The 23,147-nt window shown below is 63.0% G+C and overlaps 7 protein-coding genes across 11 annotated transcripts; all 7 read right to left on the bottom strand.

Annotated features, from left to right (window-relative positions):
* Window positions 1-80: 80 nt before the first annotated feature.
* Window positions 81-1,125, bottom strand: LOC311424911 (protein S100-A12-like). The gene is made up of 3 exons (XM_084500432.1): window positions 998-1,125; window positions 724-880; window positions 81-449 (listed from the first exon to the last, which is right to left on the bottom strand). Exons 1-3 carry the CDS (start codon window positions 1,036-1,038, stop codon window positions 222-224), a joined length of 426 nt encoding a protein of 141 aa, XP_084356558.1. The 5' UTR covers window positions 1,039-1,125; the 3' UTR covers window positions 81-221.
* Window positions 1,126-3,219: 2,094 nt separating this feature from the next.
* Window positions 3,220-5,031, bottom strand: LOC311424912 (protein S100-A6). Its single transcript, XM_084500433.1, has 3 exons — window positions 4,556-5,031; window positions 3,813-3,964; window positions 3,220-3,443 (listed from the first exon to the last, which is right to left on the bottom strand). The coding sequence occupies exons 1-3, from the start codon at window positions 4,620-4,622 to the stop codon at window positions 3,303-3,305; spliced, it is 360 nt and encodes a 119-aa protein (XP_084356559.1). The 5' UTR covers window positions 4,623-5,031; the 3' UTR covers window positions 3,220-3,302.
* A 229-nt stretch (window positions 5,032-5,260) lies between these two features.
* Window positions 5,261-6,237, bottom strand: LOC311424913 (protein S100-A4-like). Of its 2 annotated transcripts, none has more exons than XM_084500434.1 (3): window positions 6,144-6,237; window positions 5,647-5,804; window positions 5,261-5,537 (listed from the first exon to the last, which is right to left on the bottom strand). In XM_084500434.1, exons 2-3 carry the CDS (start codon window positions 5,785-5,787, stop codon window positions 5,373-5,375), a joined length of 306 nt encoding a protein of 101 aa, XP_084356560.1. In that variant the 5' UTR covers window positions 5,788-5,804; window positions 6,144-6,237; the 3' UTR covers window positions 5,261-5,372. The 2 variants fall into 2 exon arrangements, with proteins under 2 accessions (XP_084356560.1, XP_084356561.1); XM_084500435.1 differs by lacking the exon at window positions 6,144-6,237 and adding an exon at window positions 5,894-5,958.
* Window positions 6,238-7,642: 1,405 nt separating this feature from the next.
* LOC311424915 (protein S100-A4-like) lies at window positions 7,643-9,100 on the bottom strand. The gene is made up of 3 exons (XM_084500437.1): window positions 9,032-9,100; window positions 8,706-8,856; window positions 7,643-8,133 (listed from the first exon to the last, which is right to left on the bottom strand). Exons 2-3 carry the CDS (start codon window positions 8,844-8,846, stop codon window positions 7,975-7,977), a joined length of 300 nt encoding a protein of 99 aa, XP_084356563.1. The 5' UTR covers window positions 8,847-8,856; window positions 9,032-9,100; the 3' UTR covers window positions 7,643-7,974.
* Window positions 9,101-11,694: 2,594 nt separating this feature from the next.
* Window positions 11,695-14,549, bottom strand: S100A16 (S100 calcium binding protein A16). Of its 4 annotated transcripts, none has more exons than XM_084500429.1 (3): window positions 14,420-14,549; window positions 12,499-12,667; window positions 11,695-12,383 (listed from the first exon to the last, which is right to left on the bottom strand). In XM_084500429.1, exons 2-3 carry the CDS (start codon window positions 12,649-12,651, stop codon window positions 12,219-12,221), a joined length of 318 nt encoding a protein of 105 aa, XP_084356555.1. In that variant the 5' UTR covers window positions 12,652-12,667; window positions 14,420-14,549; the 3' UTR covers window positions 11,695-12,218. The 4 variants fall into 4 exon arrangements, with proteins under 4 accessions (XP_084356555.1, XP_084356554.1, XP_084356556.1 ...); XM_084500428.1 differs by lacking the exon at window positions 14,420-14,549 and adding an exon at window positions 13,131-13,257; XM_084500430.1 differs by lacking the exon at window positions 14,420-14,549 and adding an exon at window positions 13,007-13,256.
* Window positions 14,550-17,136: 2,587 nt separating this feature from the next.
* LOC311425223 (protein S100-A14-like) lies at window positions 17,137-21,567 on the bottom strand. The gene is made up of 4 exons (XM_084500846.1): window positions 21,425-21,567; window positions 19,230-19,327; window positions 17,759-17,905; window positions 17,137-17,661 (listed from the first exon to the last, which is right to left on the bottom strand). The coding sequence occupies exons 2-4, from the start codon at window positions 19,260-19,262 to the stop codon at window positions 17,542-17,544; spliced, it is 300 nt and encodes a 99-aa protein (XP_084356972.1). The 5' UTR covers window positions 19,263-19,327; window positions 21,425-21,567; the 3' UTR covers window positions 17,137-17,541.
* Window positions 20,255-21,110, bottom strand: S100A13 (S100 calcium binding protein A13). Its single transcript, XM_084500845.1, has 2 exons — window positions 20,882-21,110; window positions 20,255-20,447 (listed from the first exon to the last, which is right to left on the bottom strand). The coding sequence occupies exons 1-2, from the start codon at window positions 21,032-21,034 to the stop codon at window positions 20,310-20,312; spliced, it is 291 nt and encodes a 96-aa protein (XP_084356971.1). The 5' UTR covers window positions 21,035-21,110; the 3' UTR covers window positions 20,255-20,309.
* Window positions 21,568-23,147: the final 1,580 nt, after the last annotated feature.

Here is a 23,147-nt window from a genome sequence, read left to right as displayed (position 1 = left end):
CCCCCCGTGGCTGCGGGCTGAGCTGGGCACACATCACATCCCCCCAGAGAATGCAGGATACATAGCACAGATGCATTTGGTGCATGGAGAAAGAAATTTTATTTCAATGCCATAGGCAGAAGCAGACAACACAGCTTTGGTTATATGCTTGTGGGCAAATGGAAGAGATGATGCTGCTGGAAGAGTACAATTCTGTGGGCACAGCCACCCTGGGAACAGCCTCAGTTGCGGGGACCGTGTCCATGGTCATGTCCATGGTCATGTCCATGGTCATGACCACCAACTGGATATGGGCCTTCGCCCCTGCTAGGCTCATGGGACCTATTATGGGCATCAATGGCTGCAAGGTTCAGTGTGGTGAGGAACTCGGTGAACTTCAGGCGACCATCACGGTTTTTGTCTGCTTTGGTAAAGAGCTGGTTTATGTAGTCATCGATGGACATATTGGGCTGCAGGACAAATGGGGACAAGTCAGTCCGACGCACAGCGGGGCCCTGGGCTCCCTGCCACCCCACAGCTACATCACAGGGCTCTCCAATTCCCTTCATCTCTGCAAAGAACCTCGGTTTGGGGAGGGTCCATGCAGGGACAGCACAGCTTCAAGAAAACCCCATCAACCCTCCCTCCCCTCTGGGAGGCTCTCGGCCACCCCGTGCCCCAAGGAAGCCAACACCCATGCAAGCTCTCGCCAGCAGTAGGAGACCCAAGCTGCACAGCTCTCACCGGCACAGTGCGGGTGAGGAAGGTCTTGGCAGTCTCCTTCAACAGCTGCGTAAACTCCGACTTGCTCAGGAAGTCATCCCGGGGGTTCTTGATGGCATATTGGTGGTAGATGTTGATGGCGCACTCCAGAGCGAGCTCCAGGTCAGTCTTCGTCTTGCTAAAGAAGGAAAACCAGCAAAACATTATTAGAGGAGACGGATATCCATCCCCTCCAGGAGCTCAAGGTGGGCTCTGGCTGCTTCCAGGAGCCCCTGTTTGGAGAAGAGCTACTCACCGAGTGGTGGGCCTGGGGATGGCTTGTTCTGACGCTGACATGGTGAGGAGAGGAGTGGGCAGGATCGGTTGCTGCACGGTGCTGGAGAGGGCTCTTTTATACCCTCCCTGAGCTACGATTTGTGACACCCTCAAATCTTCTCTGAGGTGATAACCTTGGGAATTGTGCAAGGCTTCTCGGCACGCAGCACGCCCAGGCGGCAATTTCTTGCATGTCTCCAGGAACCAACTGCTGCTGGGGTTAATGAGGGAGGGGACACACCAAACTCGCTAGTGCAAAACAAGGAAACACTGAAAGAGACCTTTGCGGGGAGCCGGAATAGTGGATACATGACGGCACAGGGGTTTCCCCAGGCTTGGGGTTCTTGGTGGAGATGAGGAAAGAGGGATTTTTCCGGAGCGCATTAAATATGCCAGGTGAGGGTCTCCATGGGGTGATACTGGTATTTCCCAATGGGAATGTGGTTCTTCCTTCCTACGTCGGCCCCAGTGTTTGGCTTTGGATGGAGATGGGGTGTTTGAGCCAACCTGTGGGTGCTGGGGGATGCATCCCACCCTGGTCACCTCTCCAAAATCACAGGCAGCATCCCTGGCGCATCATTTCCTAACAGCTAGCGCAGGCAGCCAAGGAAGACATTGCAGATCAGGACTTGCCGGCATGCCGGAAGCCTGCCAGCTGTGCTTAGGTGGCATTTCCCAGCAGAGGTGATTGCTGCCTGATGACTACCAAGATTATTGGCAATCGCCACCTCCTCCAGGGTCACAGAAATGCCACAGCTCGTGGAGACCCCATGGGGTTCCTTGTGTCTGGTTCAGCAGGCAGCTGAACCATGCATGTGTTGGAGGAAAGGCCACCTCGGGGGAAGCCTGCACCCCAGGATGCCCAAAATTTTCACCCCAAGTCTGTGCTCATGTGGAACAGCACCACAAAGAGCCCGTGATGCCCCTTAGGGATTTTGAGAGATGGGAAGGACAGCGGTGGTGAAACCTCTCCCCGTCTACGTCCCGCTCCAGGAGCATGAGGAACTGGTTCCAGAAAAAGCACGCGTTGCAAAAGAGTGAAACAAAGGGTCAGATTGTATGGTGGGGCAGGATGGGTGCGACCTCCATGGGAGGGGGGTCCGACCAGGCCCTGGTGTCTGTGGTGACGTAGCAGCAATCCTCACAGTAATTGGCAATAATTGTGTCCCGCCTGCGCAGGACCAGGGGCATACACACACCTCACAAAGACGTGATGGGACACAGACACGCCATCGGGGAGGCGCAGAGGGACGTGGGGACACGTGAAGGGACGTGGATGTGCCACACGGGGACACACAAAGGTATGCGGATTTGCCACGGGGGGACACACGAAGGGACAAGGATGTGCCACGCAGAGACATGCGAAGGGACGCGGATGTGCCACTTGGCGAGGTGTGAAGGAACACGGATGTGCGGCTCCGGGAGGTGTGAAGGGACATGTGTGTGCCACGTGGGGAGGTGGGAGGGGACGCACACGCCCTGTGACGGGCAAGAAGAGGCATGCATGCACCGCAGGTCCTCCTGTCGCCATCCACCACCTGACGTGCCATGGGTTGCCCTTGGCACAACCCATGAGCCTGCCCCATGCAGCATGGGTGCTGCCGCCTGCTGCAGGGCTGTGGGGCTGGAGCCAGCACAGCCCTGTGGGGACAGGGACAGGGACAGGGCAGTGACGGTGCAAGAGAGGTGGGAGGACCTGGATGCTCGTGAATGGCATTGTGCCAGCTTCAAAGAGTGACAAATTGCAAAGCAGGCGCCAAAAGGGCCAAGGGATTATCGGGGCGGATGTGGGGAGACCCCTTCCCATGCCTCTGGGATGTGAGTACAGTGCTGCACCAAGCCCGGAGGGCTGCTTATACATTCCTTTCCCTGATGCAGATGTTCAGGTGAGCTCTGCCTGGCAGGGTCACAAAACAACCCCTATGCCCTCCATCTGGGGGCAGGGGGATGCACAGAGAGCTCAAACCCCAGCCCCTGCATTGCCAAGATGCAGCATGGGGTGGGAGCAGTAAGAGCATCGCCAGCACATGACGGACACGGGACGGGGACGTGAGCACAGGGTGCAGCCCCTCGCTGCCTCCCCCCAGCATACCCAAAAAAAAAAAAAAAAGAAAAAAAAGAAAAAAAAAAGAAGTGAAATCAGCACCGTCCATGAGCTTTTAATTTATTTGAGGTTCAAAAACAACTACGAAACGCAGCAGCAAAACTTTACAAAAAGAAATTTTATTGGACCTCAGAGAGGCATTGGGGAGGGGGGGGGTGTCTCCCTGGCGGCCGGCTCAGCTCTACTTGTACTGCAGCAGGGCGTCGTTGTAGATCATGGCCAGGGCGCCCAGGAAGGTGACGTACTCCTGGAAGTTCACTTCCTGGTCCTTGTTGCGGTCCAGGTCGTCCATGAGCCCAGCAATTTCCGCATCCTTCAGTTTCTGCAGCCCCAAAAAGCACAAAGCCGTTACCAGCCGGGGTGCTGGGCAGGGGGGGCACATTGCCCTGTGCTTTCCCAGAGTGGGGCTGGGGGGGGAACCGCAGGACCCAGCCAGACGTGTGTCCCCCGTTATATCCCCACCCCGTGGCAAAGCAGCGTTCACACCAGGTGCCATAAAAGTAGGTGTGGGGACAGGGCTATGCCACAACTCCCCCGGGTGACGTTATTCCCCGTGTCACCTCCCACTGCGCCCGTCCCCTGCCCCTGTCCCAGGGGTGTCCCTGCACCCAGGTCCCTCCAGGTCCCTCCCTGCACTGGGAGGTGACGCCCTTGGCTTGCGAGGAGAAGGCAGAGGGGGGGTCGCACTCACCGGCCCGATGGTCAGCTCCTTCTGGATCAGCTCCTTCAGCTCGCCCTTGCTCAGGGTGTTCTTGTCACCCTCCTTCCCTGAGTACTTGTGGAAGGTGGCCACAAGGAGCCCGATGGCTTGGTCCAGGGGGGCTGCCATGGCTGTGGGCTGGGCTGTGGGGATGGGGGAAGCTCAGCAAGCAGCCCCTCAACTTGGGGAGCCCCCTGGCACGGTCCCCACGGGGGTGTCCCGCAACCCTCCCATCACTCCTGTGCCAGCCGGGCTGGGGGCAAAGACCCCACAGCCCCATCTCAGCATAGCCCTGGAGTCTGTCCCTGAGCGGGCAGGGGGCTGTCCCGTGTCCCCCCCCATCCCGGGTCGGGCAGGGGGCTGCCCCGTGTCCCCCCCATCCCAGGCCATTGCGTAAGCCGAGGCTGGTGGCTGCGGTGACTCACGGGGCACAGCTCCCGGCCGCCTCCGCACACAGGCTGGGCCCATGGGGAGCAGCTGGGGGGGACCAAGGGGGGCGAAAGCAGGGCATGAATTTAGGGCTGGATGGGCAGAAGCCTTCGTGGCACCGCTGCCTTGCCAGGGCGAAGTTGTCCGCCCAAGGTCTGGCTTCCAGGAGTGGAGGGAAGGGAGGGGGGTCCACATCTGGACAGGGCAAGCTGCACATCTGGAGCCCAGCGCGCACCCCTGGGGCGGCCACAGATGTCTGATGAGGGGGGGGGAAAGGGGATGGAATGGAGGAAATGGAGACTTACCGGCTTGAGCAGGACAGGATCTGGGAGCGGGGAGGGAGGGCTGTGCCTGCGCAGCTCCTCCTCGCATTTATAGCCATGGGCTGAGTCCTCCCATGCCGGGGGGGGCAGGGGGTGGCTGGGTGCATGGGTGAAGCCACTCCTCTGCACGCCATAACCCCACCCCAAGTGGGAACACGACCGAAACCCCACTCCCCAAGGGTTCACTTGGCGAGGGGATGAGGGTCCTGGATATCCCCCAGAGCAGTGGGGTGGGGGGACAGACCCTCACCCCCCCATGAGTCACCCCAGTGAATGTCCCTACCATGTCCCTTTGGCATCAGCCGTGTCACTCAGTGTCTCGCACAGCGGGGCTGAGCTCCCAGACACTGGGTCAGTGAGTGCTGAATGATTTTGGCCAAAATTTGTCCACCTGTCCCCATTATCACAGCGCGGTCGGAGGTGTTAATCCCCACGAAAGCTCCCGCTGAGCCCTGCCCGAAGCAACGAAAGGGTGCTGACTCACGGGGACGCGCCCGCAGGCAGTGCGCGAGGGCTCACAGGAACGGGGTGCCCACGCTGCCGAAAATCCCGTGCCAAAATCCGCCTCCAAAGCGCTCCTTGCTGCGGGGCATCGTCCAATGCCCGCAACGTGCCACCGGGGCTTTCCGTGCACCATGGCGCGCTGCCCCAAGAGCAAGACCCCCCCTTGCCAAACACACGGAGAGCTTGGTTTAAAGCAATCTTTATTGAAAGAACATTGGAACCGCGGTGGGAGGGTGCTGGGGGGGGTCAGGGGGTGCAGGGGGGCATGGTGCAGCCCCAGCTGGGGTCCCCGCACTCACTTCTTGCGCGGCACCTTGTCGGGGTAGCCCTGGAAGAACTCGTTGCACATCATGGCCACGCAGGCCAGGAAGGTGGCATACTCGTGGAAGTCCACCTCGTTGTCCCTGTTGCTGTCCAGGTTGCTCATCAGCTTCTGGAAGCCTGCCTCGTCCGTTTGTTTCTGCCCGGTGGGAAGAGGGGTCAAAATGAGGTTTTTGCATCAAGGGGCTCATCCCCGGGGTCTCCAGGACTTGGCACCCCCGGCCCTGGCGCAGCAGCCCCACACTTACGCTGATGAAGCTGGGCAGCTCCTTGGTGAGCAGCTCCTTCAGCTCGGCCTTGCTCAGCTTGTACTTGTCGCCCTCCTTCCCCGAGTACTTGTGGAAGGTGGTGACCATCACGGCCAGCGCCTGCTCCAAGGGACACGCCATGGGGGACACCAACAAGCCTGGAGGCACCGATTGCAAGAGTGGGTGAGGACGGAGCGCGGTGTCCCCAGGCACGCCCCGTGCATCACCGTTTCCTCCCAAATTTCACCTGCCCGCTAACGGCTGGGCTGGGCGTTGCCGCCTGGGATGGGCGCTGAGCAACCCCGCAAAAAGCCATGCCCGAGGGGGAGAAAGCAACGCCGGGGGTGTGGGCAGCAGCTTTCAGAGGGGAAACGTGGCCCCCAAGCTCAGCCAGGGGGGTCAGCGTTGGGGGTTCGATGGAGACGCATCTGGAAGGCAACATCTGGAGGGACGGCGGGGCGAGGGAGGCCGGAGCATCGCAGGAAAAAACAACTCACCAAGAGCTCGAACGCAAAGCAGCAGCCGAGGAGGGGCAGGGTGGGAGCAAGGCAGCGGGAAGGCACCGCATTTATAGCCCCGCCTGGCCCCCCCCTCGCCGTGCGGATGAGCAGGCACCAATGCTGCCGCGGCGCCTGGCCGCACGTTGGCTGCAGGAGGAGGAGAGGAAACCCCGGGGGCAGCCCCGGCCCCCCCCCCCCCCCAAAACCCTCCTCCCCGTGCTCTGCCAAGGGGCTGGTTTGGGTTAGAAAGAGGAAAATGTGCCCCTGGGGATGGACGGGGACAACTTGGACAAAGTGGCAGGCTGGTGGGGGACGAGATGCCATGCACAAAGGGTTTGGCAACATCTCCGGGGGTGTCCGGAGCTGCACGAGCCCAAGCAGGTTTTGTCCAAGACTTTGGGCTTGGCTTTTTCTTTTGTCCTTTTTTTTTTTTTTTTTTTTTTTTTCTGTTTTCAACTCAAGTCGCCTGCAAGTGATTTCTGTTTCCTAGCGGCGAGGCCAGCGCGGCACGCCGCCCCGTTGTGTAACGGAGCGCTATTTCGGTGCCTGCGTGTCCCGCGCACGTGCCGAGGAGCCGCGGGGACAGCCGGGAGCCTGCGGGTTGCACAGCCCAGCCCTGGGACGAGCCGGCCCCCCGCTGTGACACGGGGGGGCTGACACCACCCCTGGGGTCCCCAGCACCACACTGGGGACGGTGGCACCTGGCACTGCAGGGACCAGAGTGAGAAAACCAGGGGATGAGACCCCAGGACACAAAACCTCAGCCAACACCATGAAGCATCTCCCAGGGTCGGGCACTTCCTCAAAAACCATTTTGGGAAAAGAAATCCCCAAGCCTGAACCTTGTCTCCCCATTAAGGAGCAGGTGCAAACTGGTGCAGGTTACTGGGAGAGGGCAGAAGCCCCTGGGGGCTGGTTTTAAAGACCCTGGGAAGGGGACGAGCAAAGCCTGAAGCTGCTGGTGGGCTTGGTGAGGTTTTGGGGGGCGTGGTGAGGAATGAGGCAGGGGGGTTCCATGATTTGGGGGCTCAGGAAGGATTTGGGGGCTTACTGAGGGGCTGTGAAGGGGCCATGATCTGCTTTGCAGTGGATTTTTGGACCCAGGGTGCTTTCTGCAGGGTTTTGGGGTGCTGGGGACGGCTGGAAGCAGCTGCGATGCTTCCTGCAAACCAGCCTGGACTTGCCGTGCCTGCGGGGGGGCCAGCCCCATCCAGCCCCATCCTGCCCGCCCGGTATCACAGCCTGGCGTGCCCAGGGTGCTGCTGCTTGTCCATAACCCCACAGCAAATTGAGGGTCTTGGGCCCATCCCTTGCAATGCAGCCCCCCAGGGTGGGCTCATCCTTGGCCCAGGGGGGCTCCTGTGGCCTCCCAGCCATGGTTCATCTCCACCTGCACAGGTACCGGGGCCTGCTCTGGGCTTTGTGGCATGGACCTCGTGTGTTCCTGCCCAGTTCCTCCACTCCACCTTTCTCTCCCCCCAAATCTGCATTGCCCAGGGCAGCTCGTGCCAGACCACAAGCCCTGCGCGGCTCAGGAAGCTCCTGTTTGGGGACAAATGCGCACCAAACCTCTCCCCTGGGACAGCAGGGACAAATTGGGGTGTGTGGGGGGATATCTCAGCGACTCGCCTGGAGGCAGTTCGGAGCTGTTTTGCTCAGACTTTTCCAAAAGAGCCTCCGGGGGCTGAGCCGCACCGTGGAAAATCCCACGGAGGGAAGGACGGGCTGGGGGAAGGCGTGAGTCACCCACAACACGCAGCCCTGGTGAGGCTTTGGGAAGGTTTTTATTAAAAAAAAAAAAAAAAAAACACCACCGACGGCACCAGGGTCACTTCTTGCGGGGCTGCTTGGCATCCTTGAAGAACTCGTTGAAGCCCATGGCCACGCTGGCCAGGAAGCAGGCGAACTCCTTGAAGTCCACCTCGCTGTCCTTGTCGTGGTCCAGGTCGTTGACCAGCCTCCTGAACTCCCCCTCGTCCATTTGCTTCTGCCAAGGGGGAGAAAGTGGGGAGGGGTGAGTGGGTCTGGAGGGTACAGGTGGGGAAGGAAGGATGCAAAAGGCTCTAGTTTGCTCCCGGCTGTTTGCAGGAGGGCTTTCCCTGTGTTGTCAGAAGGAGGTGGCACGCGGAGGCACAAGTGGCTTTCCTGGGACCTGAGGTGTGCAGCAAATCCGCCTCTGCCTCTCCGAGAAAGCTTTGTTAACAAGCTGTGCCTCCGCCCCCCTCCTAATTTAAACCACATGCCAGAAAGGGAAGTGGAAAATAAAATTTAAAAAAAATAATAAAATAATAAAATAAAAAAGAGGGAGAAAAACATTGAAATCGGAGCACAACTTTGCCAATGAAAATATTCAGTGGGTGTAAGCAAAGCCAAGTTTCCCCTCGCTCTGAGCCTGTTCCAGCCCAGGTCCCTGGAGCACGGGGCTGCATCCATGGGGTGGGCTTTGGGGGAACTCGGAGACCACCTGGGCCTGCCCCGTGCTCCATGGGAAACCCCGGGGCTGGTACAATGCCCGGGCACCGTAGGGCTGGGCAGCGCCGTGATCCCAAGGCCACTTACGCTTCCGAAGCTGGGCAGCTCCTTGTTGAGCAGCTCCTTCAGCTCGGCCTTGCTCAGCTTGTACTTGTCGCCCTCCTTCCCCGAGTACTTGTGGAAGGTGGTGACCATCGCGGCCAGCGCCTGCTCCAGGGGACACGCCATCGCCAGCCTCCTGCGTGGGGACAGCCCCGGGGACGGTGTCAGGGGGTGATTGGGACCCGTCCCCCCACCCACCCTGCTCGAATCCACCCGGGATGCTAAGCACCTCTCAGGGGGCTGTTTTGGGGTGCAGCAACCGCTGGGTGAATTTCATCAGGAGGGCAAATTTGGGGCACAAAGGGACTCACCGGGGTCGGTGCTGCAGTCGCCGGGGTGCTGTAGCCGCTGGGGTGCTGCAGCCACCACGTGCCGGGTGTTTATAGCCCATCTGGGGGAGCTCTGCCCAGCACAGCCCCTCGCCTTGGGGCTTTCCCAGCTGGAGGTTTCACCCACACCTCATTTTTGCCTAACGAACCGCGTGATGCCATTAGTGAGAGGTGCTGAGGGGGTGCTGCTGGGGGCCGAGGAGCACACGGAGGGATGGGGCACCCCACAGGGTCACCACAAAAAGTGGGACACCAGCCTGTGTCCCCACTAAGCCACTGCTGCCAGCAGCTCTCTGGGCGCTTGCTCAGTGGCCCCAGTCTCCCCAGCACAAACCAGCGCAAACGAACTAGGGACTGGGGAGGCGGCAGCGGTTTTATCCATACCACAGGCTGAGGATCAGCAGGGCAGGAGGCATCGGCCCAGATATCACTGCTGTGCACGCTGAGACAGCCCAAGAAGCCAGAGGACCACCTGAAGTCCACCGCGTTGTCCTCCTCACCCTCCAGGTCCTCCATCAGCAGAGGGGGAGGATGGCGGGGTCAGGGACGGCACCGCACAGGTGGGCATCACCGTAGCCAGGTGGCCTGGGCAGATGGGGAGCCCATTTTTGGGGGGGGAGAGAGCCCAGCCCCAGCCTCACATCTCTCTGGGCAGCAGGGAAAGGCGTGAGGGTGCTGGTGGGGCTCAGCTTGTGGGGTTGGGCAGCTCCACCAGCTCAGCTGGCACTTGTCACCCCCCTGCCCTGAGTGCTTGCGCAGGGTGACAGCGGCAGTGGGGGGCTGTGCAGAGCTCCTGGAGCCCATATGGCTCTTGGCATGGGGACAGGGGAGGCTTTTCCCTGCTCTGGGTGCTGGCCAGGAGATGTCACTACTGGTGGTGTCTCCACAGCCTGGACTTTTCTCCCAGCCCTGCCACCAGGGGTGGGGACTTAGGGGGGACAGCCCTAGGACGACCCCAGCCACCCTTCTCCTTCATGGGGGTCCTTCTGGGGGGCTTTTTGCTTTCTCAGGTCCTCCTGGATGCCTTCTGCTGAGCTCTGGAGGTCTTCCTCCTCCCAGAGATTTGGTGGCTGGAGAGGACCACAGGCAATACACATTTGGGGCTTTTTTTGGAGTCTTGCAAATCCTTAGGGCTGTGTCAACCTTTATGACAGCCTGGCAGTGCTTGTCCCCGAGGGGAATGGGGTGGGTCCCACAGACCCCAAAACATGCTGGGGACAGGCCCTGGCCACCCAGGGGCAGGAGGACGGATCTGGCCAAGCCCTGATTTCCCAAGGAGGGACGAGAACCGCAGCCACCTGCGCTGGCACCTCGCCCTGCGGTGGCCTCGGGCGCGCACCCAGCACCCAGGGCTGGCAGAGCCGGAGCTGAGGAGTTCCTGGTGGGTGTGGGTGTGTGTGCTCGGGGTCAGCTTCACCCCCCAGGACCCTCCTGCCACCCATGGGTGCCTCGAGGCTGGGGAACCCCAAAGCTGGGAGAGCAGCAGGCACAGGCTGCCCGTGGCTGTTGCTGCTGGGGACACGGGGACGGGAACGTGGTCCCTAAACGGGGACCAGCTGTGGAGCCTGGCAGCCCTGTCCTCATCGTTCCCCTCCCCGCCTGCCGTATGGTGCCACCCAAAGCACCCGAGGCTTTCCAGGAGGAGCACCCCGGGGTGCAGCTGTCGCTCACAAAGCACCCCTGCCCACGCAGGGAAGCATCCACGAAGCACAGGGGGACAGCCCTAACTACGCACCGCAGCCCTTCTGCCTCCAAAACGGGGGCGTTGGGGGCCGGATGCCCCCCACCCCGCTGCGGCACTGGGATCCCGTGCAGGCAGCCGGGCACAGCGCCCAGCCCAGCCCCGCAACCAGCACCATGAGTCACGGCCCTGCCCTCGCCCCAGCGGGATTCCTGCACCGTGACTCAGCCCCGGCCCTGCCCGACGGCAACGGCTCCCACGGGGTACCCCAAAACCCACCCGCCATACCCCAAAACCCACCCTGGGACCCCAGTCCTGCGTGGCAAGAAGGGGGGAGCTTCATTGTGGGGGGACAGGGAGGAGGTGGGAGCTGGAGATGCCCAGGGGAGCGGGGGGCTGGATGGGAACGGGGGTCTCGGCTCTGAGGTGCTGCCACCCCACGTGCTGTAGGACACGGAGGGGGGCGCGGGGACACCCCCGGGGGAGCTCAGGGGCCACCTCCCCACTCGCAGCCCTGCAGCCAAATCCCCTCCCGGTGGAAAATCCCCAGCAGGCAGAGGGCTCGGGCTCCTCGCCAGCGCCGTGGGCGTCGCGGAGCGATGTCAGCACGGACGGCCCCGGGTGCGCAGCGTCCCCGTCCCCAGCAGGGTTTGAGCTGCACCCAGGCGCAGCGCGCAGCTGGGGGTCCCCGGGGTGGCCGTGCCCTTGGGGTGCACAGATTGGGGGTGCCGTGATCCGAGGCTGCTCGGGGACCTGCAAGGGGACGCACGGTGGCAGCACCCGACGGCCGCGCCGGGGGTGTTGCGGTGTCTGCTGACACCTCGCGGTGGTGCGCGCAGCCCCAGGCACCGGGCGAGCCAAATGGGGCGTTACTGGGTGACAAGGGGCAGGGCAGACCCCATCCTCCGTCCTCCCCCACCACCACCACCCCGTCCCTACAAGGCCAGCCTCAGCGTGCCCCCGCTGCTCCTCCAAACTTTATTGCTGCAATAAATAACCGCACGGCCTTGCCCAGGCGCACCGAGCCCGAAGGAGCAGGCAGGGCAGACCCTTCACCAGCTGGGGCGGGGGGGAAAGGCAGGGGCAAGCCCGTTCCCCAGGGAGATCCCGACACGGTGACGGGGAGAAGGGGGCTCCGCGGGAAGAGGGGGTGCCGGTTGCGATGGGGTTTCTCCCAGCAGGGCTGAGAACAGACAGCATTCATGCCCTAGATGCGGGGAAGCCTTTCCCTGTGCTTCTCACCCAGCATCCCAGCAAGGATGGGACACTCCGAGGGGGGAGGAAGAGGGCAGGGATGGGGCGAGGAGGAGCCCCCCGTGCCAGCCTCACACCCCTTCACTCCATCACAAAGGCTCTGCCTGCCCAGGCAAAGCCGCAGGAGGCTGGGATGCTCTGGGACAAGCAGGGGCTCGGCAGCGGGGGAGAAGCAGGGGGCCGTGGAGAAGCAGGGGCTGAGCCCGGGGGGGTCCGGGTGGGGAGGGCAGCCCGCTACTTGGTGTGCTTGATGCTCTGCTCCTGCTGGCGGATGATGTGGGCGATGGGGCTGGCGATGCCGCCTATCAAGGTCCAGTACTCCTCGAAGCTGATGCGCCCGTCTTTGTTCTCGTCCAGGTCGCAGATGAGCTTGTCGGCCGCCCGCCTGTTCCCGGTGTCCTGCGGGAGAGAGCGGAGATGTTGGTGCTGGGGAAGGGACGGGTGCAAGGTGGGGGGGACCCCAGATGTGCGGCAGGAGCTGGCCCCCACGTGTCCCCGCGCCGCCCGGCCTCACCGTCAGCATGTGGTTGAGCTCACAGCTCAGCATCTTGCGGAAATCCTTCTTGCTGATGCGCCGCGGCTTCCGGCAGCAGCAGCGGCTCGAGTACTTGTCGAAATTGTTCACCAGCACCTGGATGGCCCATTCCAGCTCCGTGCAGTCTGCCATCGCCGCCTGCGGTCACCTGCAGGGACCAGGGTTGGGGGGAGGCTGTAAAAGATCGGGGGTCACCAGGCCACCCGCGAGCCTCATGGTGCCATCAGGGTGCACAACGAGAGAGGAATCCATGGGACGGCGCAAAGCCGGGTGCCCTGTTCCCTGCATCACCCCAAAAAGGCAGCACCTGCCCCGCCTGCCCCCCCGGGGCAGCCGCCCCCGCGCGTGGGACGGGGAGGCAATTATGGCGCCAGGGCCCCGCAGCACCCGGACCGCGGCGCCCGGTTCCCAGGGCTCATTAGGGAGGAATGGGGCTGGGAGCGGCGGGCGAGCAGGCGCACGGCGGCGGCACAAGGGCAGGAATTACCGGCCGGCCTTCCTCTTGCTTCACGGTGCCGGGAACACCCCGGCGGGGCTCTTGGGCTGGGGCGTCCCACTGAGCAGGTCTGGGCCCCATCAGCCAAGGGTTTCCCCAAATCCCACGCTCCTACCCTGCCTGCGAACGGGGTGTCCGAGCCTTGTTCTGCGCCCCCCCGGCTGCTCCAAGCCAGGAAGCCCCTTCCTATGGAGGAACCCAACGGGACGGTGACCGTCACGGGGTCCAGCATCCGCGTCCTGGGCAGGATGCGCACGGGCGGGGACGGGAACTGCGTCGCCTCGTCCGGCCTTGGCTCTTTCCTGCCCCAGCCGGGGCACGGAGCAGGGGCTCAGGGCGAGCTGGGGCACGGCGCTGCCGCTCCTTTTTGCAATGCTGATTTACACCAACATTTACACCTTGGGTGCAACGCCGACCAGCCTTGGAGGAATCCACCCCAAGGGGTGGCTCGTTGCCATCCCCAGCTCCAGCCTGGCTCCCCTGCACCCCAAATCCACCTCTCTCTGCACCCACCATCCCCAGTTCAGCCCCACACTGAGGACGGTGGCTCATCGGGGTGGTGACAAGGGACATGAGGTGCTCCTCATCGCAGAAGGGTCCCCAGGAGCCATCCCCATTCCTCTGCCGTCCTGTGGTGCCACAGCCCTGTGCCACCCACTCCCCGGGCTGGGGCTGGGTTTTGAAGGGGGACCCAGTGCTGGCAGCAGGCCCTGCTGTGAGCAGCAATGCTCATCACGTCCCCACGAGAGCCACTCACCGCAGACATTCATCTCCATCCCCTCCCTGTCCTTGGTCATTAAATACCACCACAAATTAACCAGACCCCAGCACACCCATCCCCTGCATCCCCCAGGTGCAGACCCCACGCTGGGGTCCCCCATCCCCAGCCGCCTGCACCCAGCCCGTCCTCGGGGCACCACAGCTCCTGCTTCCCCACTGACTCACGGCACCATCCCGGCCCTGCCATGCACCCCTGGGGACAGTTTGGGGCTCAGGGACCTTGTCCCCATAGTGAGGGACCCGTAGTGGGATATTGTCACCACACTGGGGCATGGGGACGCCAGGAGGGCAAGACGGGGCTCGTCGACTGCTCCGCTCCCGCCGCCATGGTTTCTGCTTTCTCCTCTCCCTCTCCTTCCTCCCACAGCTCCAACCCATGGCTCTGGCATTGCAGTTGGTGCACCAGGGGGGAAAATTCCCCTTCCTGGGGGCCAGCCCCCTACAAGCCCCCCCCTGCCGAGCTCTCCATCCCCTCCACCCCAGCCCCGCGCGCGTGGAGCTGCCGAAGGGCTCGGGGGATTTCCACCCAACCTGCGGCCGCACGTCCCAGCATGGATCCCGGTTGAACGTTCCCCCCCCATGGGAGCAGGCGCCGATTTTCCCATCCTGGGCTCGGCGCCTTACCTGGCCCCGTCTGTGGGTCCTGCTTTGTCCGTCTGTCACCGCCTTTGGCAGCAGAGGCAGTGGGAGCCGGTGCCGCCCGCTCGCCGCTCACCTTGCACCCATGCCCTGGGCCCAGACGGGTTTTAAAGAGGCTCCCGCCCCTCCCTGACGTTCCCAGGGCGTTCCCAGGCCGGGGCTCACCTGGAAGCAGCTCGGGTTGATTGCAACACCCGGCCCTGCAGAGCAGGGGCGCAGCGGCTGCAGCCCCCACCCCATGGCCATGGGGTGACGGTGGGCGCATGGGAGCCAGCCCAAGGACCCCCAATCCCAGGCACGCTGTCTCTCCCAGCCCCATGTTTCCCCCAGCATGGTGTGAGAGGTTCATAGCGAGGTGGGGAGTAGTATTTATTGGAGTAGTATTTATTTGAACCAAATTTGCTCATTCTGAAGGCAATGCTGTGAAAGCACCTTGTGGTCTCTGCTACATCAGGGCCCTGGAAGCACAAGCGCCAGCCCCAAGCAGGGCCATATCCAGCTCTCAGCCATCTCCAGATACACGGGGATAGATAAGGTGCTGGTAGCTGTGCTTGTAAACTCACATCCATAATTAATCGGGCCAGTAAATTGTACCCCTGTGTGTCGGCCGGAGCAATGGCGCGGTGATGTGATGCCCAGATTAGATACAGGAGGTTTGGGGAGCTGCACATTTAGGGATGCAAAATAGGAGGTGATGGAGCCCAGGCAGGAGCCACCCACGCTTTTTCCTTTGCTCTCTGGGGACCTTTACTCTTTGGGACACCAGTCCCGGAAAAAGTGCGTGTGTCATCCCCGCTCTCAGCCCTCTTCTTCCTAATCTCGGGGGGAAGGAAGCAAAGCCGTCCTCGGTGGAGGTGCTCGGGTGTCATTGCTGCAATATCCCAGGAGGGTGGGAATCCCTCCCCGACCCTGCAGGCAAACAGCTCACCTCTGAATCATGGGCTTTCATTACCCTCCTGTGCCTGGCAGATGTCACAACCGCATCCAGGCCCTTATTTTTACAAGGCATCCAAGGGCGTGTGCGTGCGCTCGGAGCAGCCACGTAGGGCCCAAACCCATCACAAGACAGTTCCCAGCCAGCCCGCTTATCCCCACAAGCTTCTTCTGCCCCCCGTCCCACCAGCTGGAGGGCGAGGGGCAGCTGGGCTTCTTGCTGGCAGGCTCTGCCCCATGGGACCCTCTGCAGAGGGGGACCAACGAGGCTTGTGGGGACCAAAATAACCCCGCTGTGCCCCTGCACACGGCAGCCACCAGCCCCGCTGCGTTTCTCGGGGCTCGCCGCGTGGCTCACACGCATGCCCAGCCACCGCTGAGTCACCGAGGGTCACCGGCGCGGGCTGAGCTGTTTTCTGCCACCTGCGAGGACTTTCCAGGTCCAACAGATACTTATCAAGGATGGCTCACGCCGCTGGAATCGCCGTCCTCCCGACAGCGCATCGTCACGCTGGGGTCGCCAAACCAGAAGCCTGGAGTCCCCACTCCCACGGCCGGGAGAGCACCCAGGAGCCCTGGCTCCCCTTTCCCCTCCCATCACCCCAACCATTTGACACATTTCCTGTCTCTAATTAAATGCACACCACACCTCTCGGCTTAATTTCCATGTATTTATTTCCAAGGCAGGAACAATAAATAGTCATTCTCGTTGTGAAATCCACCCCAAGGTGAGAGGAGACAGAGGGTGGCCGCGGCCGAGTCGCGGTGGCGGTGCCGGCCGCCAGCCTGGGAGGACCGGCCACCCAGCCTGGCCTCAGGTTTCATCACTTTTCTCCAGGGTTTGGGGTATTTCATCGTTTTGTCTCCCCAGAGCACAAAGTGCACAGTGACAGAGGTGTGGAGATGGTGCCCGCACCCCCTGCACCCATTAGGGACCCCATCTCCATCCCGATCCCTGTCCCCATCCCTGTCCCCATCCCTGTCCCCATGTAGGGCTGCCCATGGGCTCCTCGAGGACATGGAGCTCAGCAGAAACCATGGTTCCACACAACCTGGATGGGACCATGGCAAGGAAAGGTGGATGGCCAGGCTCGGTGGGTGCCCTGCACCTTCTCCAACCCATTTCTTCACTCTCCAAGCTCTCGTTGCCTGCGCTAATTGCTCCGTCCTAGGAAGCCACCGCTTTGTGGCACTTGCTGTTTCCTAATTTGCTGCAATTACACGGAAATCCCACGCTCACCCAGCCCAGGTGGGATCCTGTTCACTGGACCCACAGCTCCTGGCCCTTTCCAAACCCAAAGATTTCGGGGCTCCTCTGGGCTCCCTCGTGCCCAAATCCCTCAGGGTGCGGGTGACACAGCCCTGCTGTGTTTGTGGGGTCCCCAAATGAAGACCACGGGCATGGGCCATGCCACTACATGGGCACCTGCACACCCACAGCCCCGTGCACACACCCACAGCCCCGTGCACACCCACAGTGCACACACACATGCAACCCTGTGCACAGTTGTAGCACCCCATTGCACATTTGCATCACCCCTTGCATGCCCACAGTACACCTTGCACACCTGCAGCACCCCTTGCATGCCTGCAGCACTCCTTGCACACTTCTAGGACCCCTTGCACACCTGCAGCACCCCTTGCACCCTCGTGCTCCGCACTGGGGCTGCACAACCCAGGAGCGAGCGATGCTCGCTCAGCACCACAGTCCCATCCCTCCCTGCTCCCCCTTCTCCCCAAAAAAACAAGGTCTCCCCATCCTGGCTGTGTTTGTTTGTGGTTTTTTTTTTCCATTTTTCCTTTATTAATTTATACAAAAATGGTTGCAAGTGACGCAAGCTGATAACAACCCGCCACCAGCTCAGCCCCGAGCCCGGCTGCCAGCCAGGGGCAGGTGGGGAGCCTCGCGCAGCACCCCAAAAACTGAGCAGCGCAGGCATCGTGCCCCCGGTCCAGGAGGGTGGGAGCAGAAACTATGCCCAGGCCACCAACGGCGACATCGGGGCTGGCCCGGAGCCCCCACATCGAAGGGATTTGGGGGGGGTGGGGAAAGGAGCAAAGTCCCTCTCGCTGCGACGCTCCGGGGCCGGGGGACCTGCAACCACGCAGCCGCCGGGACCTCATCGCGGTGCAGAGCCCGAGGCCTCGGGCGCCTTCTCGTCCCCCGATGCCCTCTACTTCCTCCGGCAGCCCTTGGCCGCGTCCCCCATCATGTCCCAGTACTCTCCGAACTCCAGTTTGGCCTCGTCGGGGTCTCCCATGCACTCAATCTTCTCATCCAGCGGGCCGACGCACTGCGGGGCGGGCAGAAAAAGCATCAGGGGGGTGATGGGGATGCGGGGTCCCACGTCCACCCAGACCCCCCTCGCTGTCCCCAGGCTCTGCCCTCACCTTCCCCAAGTGGGGCAGCTTCTGCACCACCAGCTCCCGCATCTCGTTGGGGGTCAGGTACTCCTTCTGCCCCTTCACGGCGTAGCAGTGGAACTGGTTGATGACGGTCTCGATGGCCTGCTCCACGTCGGTGAGCTCCTGGCAGTCCTGCAAGGGGGGGGAGAGACGGTGAGGTACCAGATGGACACCCCCGGGATGGAGGGGAGACCCCCAGGATGGAGGGGAGACCCCCAGGATGGAGGGGAGACCCCCGGGATGGATGATGGGACACCCCTGAGATGGATGTGACACCCCCAAGCAGATGTGCTGACGCTCCCTGTAGATGTTCCACCCCCCCACGCCGATTTAAAAAAGCTCCTTATCAACACAACACCCCCCCGTTCGGAAGTGGGACCCCTCGTACAGACGTGGGACACCTCGTATGGATGCTGACCCCTCTGCAGAGACCTGAGACCCTCGTACAGACGCAAGACCTCTCCACGCTGCTGTGAGACCCCCTGGACAGACACAAGACCCCCCAACACAGATGTGGGACCCCACCTTTTAGATGCAGGACCCCTCTTTCCATATATAAGACCCCTCCTTCCAGGCCCTGCACGCCCCCAATACCCTCACACAGCCGCCATACCCCTCCGTACGGTCACGACACCCCTCTGTGCGGCCACGACACCCCAAAACGACCCCCCCGGCAGGTCTGTCCCCCCCATCTCTCCCTGCCCAGCCGCCCCAGCGTCTCCGGGCGCTACACCCACGGCGCGGGGGCCGCCGCCGCCGTCCGGACTGGTTCTTCCTCTCCTTTGCACAAGCGGCAGATGGAGGTGTGAGTCAGTGCCCGGGCGCACGGCGGGATGGTGGCCGCCCTCCTCCCATCCCACGGGGGCTGCAGCCCCCCAGCCCCAGCCTTGGGGGGGTGCGACCCGGCCCGACGCAGCTGCCCGACCACTCGTGCTAATTAAGCGAAGCTGGAACTGAAGGGAAACGACGGTGATTCACCCGGCGCTGTGGTTTCCCCTCGAAACACCTTTAAACCACATCAGGCGATGGCCATTAGAGAAGAAACCAGCAATCTTCAGAGCCTCAGCCCCGCGCCCCGGCCCCAAATCCTCCGCAGGTGCAAAGCGCCCGGCGAGAGCCCCCCCCCGACACATGGGGTGGGTGCCTCCAGTTTGAAAGCAGAGGGAAGCAGGAGACTTTCTGACATCGGGCATCCTCGGAGAGGTTGCAAGGAGCAGGGTGGCTCAGCAGGAGCTGGAGAAAGCCGCCTGGGTTCCCCAAGCTTTCAAACCCCTGGCACCAGGTGCCCAAGCCCGGGGCAGCGTCTCCAAACCCCAAATTCATCCTAGGGGTGGCCCTCGGCCCCGCCGTACTGCTCAGAGGCACCCCATGCTCCGAGGGATGGGGGACACATGGGGTCCCCCCCCATGCCCCACGGCTTCCCGGCCCTCCCGGTGCCGCGGCGTCGCTCAAGGACCTTGCGCTTCTTGCGGCAGTTGCACTGGCCCATGCTGCTCCTCGTGGGGTCTGTGGGTCCCTCGGTGGGGCTGTCTGCTCCGACGGGGTCTTGGGGAGCTGGTGGGGGAGGGGAGAAAGTCGGGTTTCAGCTCTTGCTTGTTTGGGGGGGGTTCCCCTCCTTCTGCGTCGGGGCGAGGAAGGCGCCCTGGGATGCGCTGAGCTGCCGGGACATGTCCCGGAGATGGGAGCGTCCCTGCTCCAGCAGCAAGTCGTGGCAAAGCCAAGCGTGGGAGCAAAGCGGGGGCGGTGAGACCCCCAGGCACGGGGACCCCCTCCCCGTGGAGGCGGCCAGGCCACTTACCTGCTCCGAGGGCTGTCCCAGGTATGAGCGGGCTGCGGTGCACCGGGGTTTTATACCAGGGAGGTGTGAGTGGGAGCTCCCTGCGCACGGTGTGGTGCAAGGCGGCTCATTTCGGAGCCTGGCCCCGGGCCAGCGTGGGGCTGGGAAACGCCTCCTTCCCGGCCACACCGAGCGCTCCCCATCCCCATCCGGCACGGCACGGCCACGCAGCGCCGCGTGGGAACGGCCACCGGGCACCGGCTGGCTCAGGGACGGGGCACCCGTCACCCCGCCGAGGGGATGGCACCGCCACCCAGCCTTCTTGGGGGACGGGGGAGCTGAACGCCAGGGCTGGGGGCTCAGCTGGAGATGCTGAGCCCGGCGTGTGGTTTATCGAGGGGACGCATCCCCAGGTGACCCTGGAGCAGATGGATGTTGGTGTCCTGGAGGTGGCCGCCACCAGCAGCCATCGCAGCGGTGCTGCTGGAGGTGGTCCTGAGCACCCCGCCAGCCCCAGATGCATTCTGCCACCCATTGGGGCTGCTCTGCGTGACCCCACAGGGTGCGGGGTGGGACCCTGCAAGCCAGACCAGCACCAGGGCACTTTGGGAACGGCCCCACCTGCTCGTGGCATGGATGGGCCCAACAGGGAGATGGGCTGCTCGCACCGGAGCCTCCCGCTAAGAACGGCAGCGATGCCCATGCTCGGGGAAACCTCTTTTATTAGCATCGTGTCACCCAAGTGTCCCCCCGTCCCCGTCACTTCTTCTTCTCCGCTTTCTCCCTCCGCATGGCCCTGGCCAGCTCGCCGATCAGCCTCCAGTACTCGCTGAACTTCAGCTCCTGGTCGTTGTTCACATCCAGCTCCCTCATCTTCTCCTCCAGGGAGGGGACGTCCTGTGGGGAGGGCAGGGGGGGCTCAGATCTCCCCCAGGTCCCCAGTGAGCAGGGTGGGGACGGAAGAGCCAGGGCTGCCACCACCAGGGGACACCTCCGTCCCTGTCCCCAAACAGGGCTCAAGTCAGGGGCATCCCCCGCGGCAGGGAGCCCCCAGCCCAGCTGAGGGTGGTGCAGAATGGGGTAATGGGAGGGACAGACAGATAGATGGATGGACAGACAGACAGCATCGGTCCTCTCCGCCCCCCTACCAGCAGAACACCTCCACCTGCAGCAGCTTGGACCCTTCCTGCACCACCCAAATTCCACTTTTACTTTTGCTTTTCCACCCTTGGCAAACCCCAGGGTAACCGGAGCAGCCGCTGAGCACTGGGGGCTCCGTGGGAACCACCCAGCCCCCCCAGTTGCACCCCTCACGCTGCCCTGACCCTCACCTTCATCAGGTTGGGCAGCTGGAGCTGGACCAGCTCCTTGAACTCCTCGGCCGTCAGCGTCCCCTTCCTGCCCTCCTTCCCCGCGTAGGTGAAGAAGACGGTGACGACGGTGTCGATGGCCCGCTCCAGCTCGGTCAGCTCACCCGTGGCCATGGCGTGCCGGGGGGGGCTGGGGGCTGCAGAGCCAAGAAGGGGGTGGGAGGGGAAGGAGCATCCCGGGAATGTGATTGCTGGAGGGGGCTGCATGGGTTAAGGGACCCCTGCCCTTCCCCAGCCCGGGGTGCAGCGAGTTTGCACAGCCTCAGCCCTGCAGAGCCGAGTCCCAGTGCAGCTGGGGGCTGCCCCATTACGCGCTAGGGATCCAGACCCCCCCTCCCAAACCCCCAGCATCACTGCGGGGAGGGCACAGCCATTTGGGGACAGCCCTGCCATCCCACAAACGGAGGCAGCCAGGGCAGCAGGACACCAGGAAGCAGTGGCACCGTGCAGGCCCCAAACACCGCTGTGGGACGGGATGGGGATGAGGCAGCGACCCCGACTTACCCCGCTCGGCTGCGGGTGGCTGCGGCCCCCCGCGGGGTTTTATACGGGGCGAGCGCGGCGCTTTGTCCCCCCCGGCCGCGGTGTAGGGTTTCCCGTTGCAGCCAGGCGCACGGACACCGCCCGGCAGCCGACGTTTTCCCGTCTTCCCGTCTCCTCCCTCCCCTCATGGGCAGCGGCCCAAACCCAGCGCTCGGCACAAACCCGTGTCCGCACCGCGCTGTGGGGGCGCAGGATGGGACCCTGGGGTCCCACAACACATTCACTCCACGGGGTCTGGGGCTCAAACATCACCTGGATCATTCCAGGGGTGCAGGCCATGTCCCCTCCCCTAAATGCATCCCATTCTCTGCCCTGCCCCGCCGAGGATGGGGATGCACCGGGGACGGGAATGTTGTCCCCATCGCTGTCCCCACCGCTGTCCCCATCGTCCCCCAATGCCGCAGCTCGTCCCGGCTGCGGAGCCAGGGCTGGGCTCACCCTGCACCGAGTGAGAGTTGTGACTCAGCCACCCGCTGACATCATCCCTATTAATAGTGGGCTTTGTGAAAATTAATTAATCCAAATTAATTAGGGGGTTGGGATTGCCCGAGCGCTCCCCTTTAATCGCTGGGTATTTATAACATGGCAACCCCGGCAGGTGTCCGCTGCGGCACGGCCGTTCCCACAGGGCCCCCGAGCTGTCCCCATGTCACAGCACTGGGGACACCGGTGGCACGGGATGGAGGGGACACGGGCGGTGTTGGGACCGTCCCCACCGGGAGCACGGCCCTAATTGCTACTGCCCCCAGTCCCTGCCAGGGCAGAGGTTTGCTGGGTTGCACAGCCAGGGTTGTCCCCAAAGTTGAGTGACATCGAGCGTGACGGGGAGCAAGGATGGGACAGGGATGGACCCAGGGAGCCCAGTCACCAGTCCCCATCACCAGTTTTGGGGACCAGGAGCAGGGTGCGATGCAACCGTCACCGTCCCTGACGCATTTGTTCCACCTGTCCACGGGGACAGGGTGGCTCCGGCCGGCACCGGGCAGCCCGGTCCCCACCCGCGCACCCGTCACACCAGCTCACGGGGGAGGAATTGGCTTCCTGCAGCCCCATCCGGTCCGTCCCCATCCCCGGGGTGACGGGGGGACGGGGACGGGACTTCCGTCGAGCCCCACGTCAGGGGACCGGGATGGGAAACCGCCGGGGTGAGTCAGGCTCGGAAGGGACAGGGACAGGTTTGGGGTGAGTCACCGGCCCCAAGAGCCAGGCGGGCCCGTGACTCGCCGCCCCTGGAATTCGGGGTGCCGGGATGGGGTGAGGAAGGAGCAGGCAGTGCAGCGGCCCCGTGATGGGACGGATGCGCGGGCAGGGAGCGGTGACGTGGCCTTGGGGTCCCCGGCGCTATCGGGACAAGCCGAGCACCCCGGGGCAGGCTGTGGGGTTGGTGCCTGTCACCGTGTCCTGGTGCTGTCCCCGACCTCTCTCTGCTCTACCAGGGGTGCTCAGAGTGGCTGTGGGCACTGGGGGCACTGGCCCAGCACTGGTCCACACCGTCCACCAGGACTCATCACGCTCCCCATCCATTGAGGCCACGGTAGAAAAGGCCACCACACCACATGCCTGGTGCCATCACAATGTCCCCAACCCTGACATGGTGCACACCCAGCAGCTTCCCCCTCTTCCAAACTCTAGGGATGGAAAAGCCTCTTCCATACTCCAGCGATGGGTCGGAGAGACAAGATCA

Source organism: Aythya ferina (assembly GCF_964211825.1).
Source record: "Aythya ferina genome assembly, chromosome: 29".
In the NCBI taxonomy this organism is placed as follows: Eukaryota; Metazoa; Chordata; class Aves; order Anseriformes; family Anatidae; genus Aythya; species Aythya ferina.
The sequence above is the reverse complement of the archived record's forward strand: the minus strand, read 5'-3'. Positions and strand labels throughout refer to the sequence as shown.

Excerpts from the sequence above, each read along its gene's own strand:
- LOC311424911 (XM_084500432.1), bottom strand. The coding sequence starts at position 1,038 with ATGTCAGCGTCAGAACAAGCCATCCCCAGGCCCACCACTCG. Across the intron at positions 881-997 it reads ATCCCCAGGCCCACCACTCG|CAAGACGAAGACTGACCTGG; the intron begins GTGAGTAGCTCT and ends TTCCTTCTTTAG. Across the intron at positions 450-723 it reads TCCTCACCCGCACTGTGCCG|CCCAATATGTCCATCGATGA; the intron begins GTGAGAGCTGTG and ends TTTGTCCTGCAG.
- LOC311424912 (XM_084500433.1), bottom strand. The coding sequence starts at position 4,622 with ATGCGAGGAGGAGCTGCGCAGGCACAGCCCTCCCTCCCCGCTCCCAGA. Across the intron at positions 3,965-4,555 it reads ATCCTGTCCTGCTCAAGCCG|CCCAGCCCACAGCCATGGCA; the intron begins GTAAGTCTCCAT and ends CCATCCCCACAG. Across the intron at positions 3,444-3,812 it reads AGGAGCTGACCATCGGGCCG|AAACTGAAGGATGCGGAAAT; the intron begins GTGAGTGCGACC and ends TTGGGGCTGCAG.
- LOC311424913 (XM_084500434.1), bottom strand. The coding sequence starts at position 5,787 with ATGGCGTGTCCCTTGGAGCAGGCGCTGGCCGTGATGGTCACCACCTTC. Across the intron at positions 5,538-5,646 it reads AGCTGCCCAGCTTCATCAGC|AAACAAACGGACGAGGCAGG; the intron begins GTAAGTGTGGGG and ends CCCACCGGGCAG.
- LOC311424915 (XM_084500437.1), bottom strand. The coding sequence starts at position 8,846 with ATGGCGTGTCCCCTGGAGCAGGCGCTGGCCGCGATGGTCACCACCTTC. Across the intron at positions 8,134-8,705 it reads AGCTGCCCAGCTTCGGAAGC|AAGCAAATGGACGAGGGGGA; the intron begins GTAAGTGGCCTT and ends CCCCCTTGGCAG.
- S100A16 (XM_084500429.1), bottom strand. The coding sequence starts at position 12,651 with ATGGCAGACTGCACGGAGCTGGAATGGGCCATCCAGGTGCTGGTGAAC. Across the intron at positions 12,384-12,498 it reads AGCTCAACCACATGCTGACG|GACACCGGGAACAGGCGGGC; the intron begins GTGAGGCCGGGC and ends TCTCTCCCGCAG.
- LOC311425223 (XM_084500846.1), bottom strand. The coding sequence starts at position 19,262 with ATGGGCCAGTGCAACTGCCGCAAGAAGCGCAAG. Across the intron at positions 17,906-19,229 it reads ACTGCCGCAAGAAGCGCAAG|GACTGCCAGGAGCTCACCGA; the intron begins GTCCTTGAGCGA and ends CCCCCCTTGCAG. Across the intron at positions 17,662-17,758 it reads AGCTGCCCCACTTGGGGAAG|TGCGTCGGCCCGCTGGATGA; the intron begins GTGAGGGCAGAG and ends CCCGCCCCGCAG.
- S100A13 (XM_084500845.1), bottom strand. The coding sequence starts at position 21,034 with ATGGCCACGGGTGAGCTGACCGAGCTGGAGCGGGCCATCGACACCGTC. Across the intron at positions 20,448-20,881 it reads AGCTGCCCAACCTGATGAAG|GACGTCCCCTCCCTGGAGGA; the intron begins GTGAGGGTCAGG and ends CCCTCCCCACAG.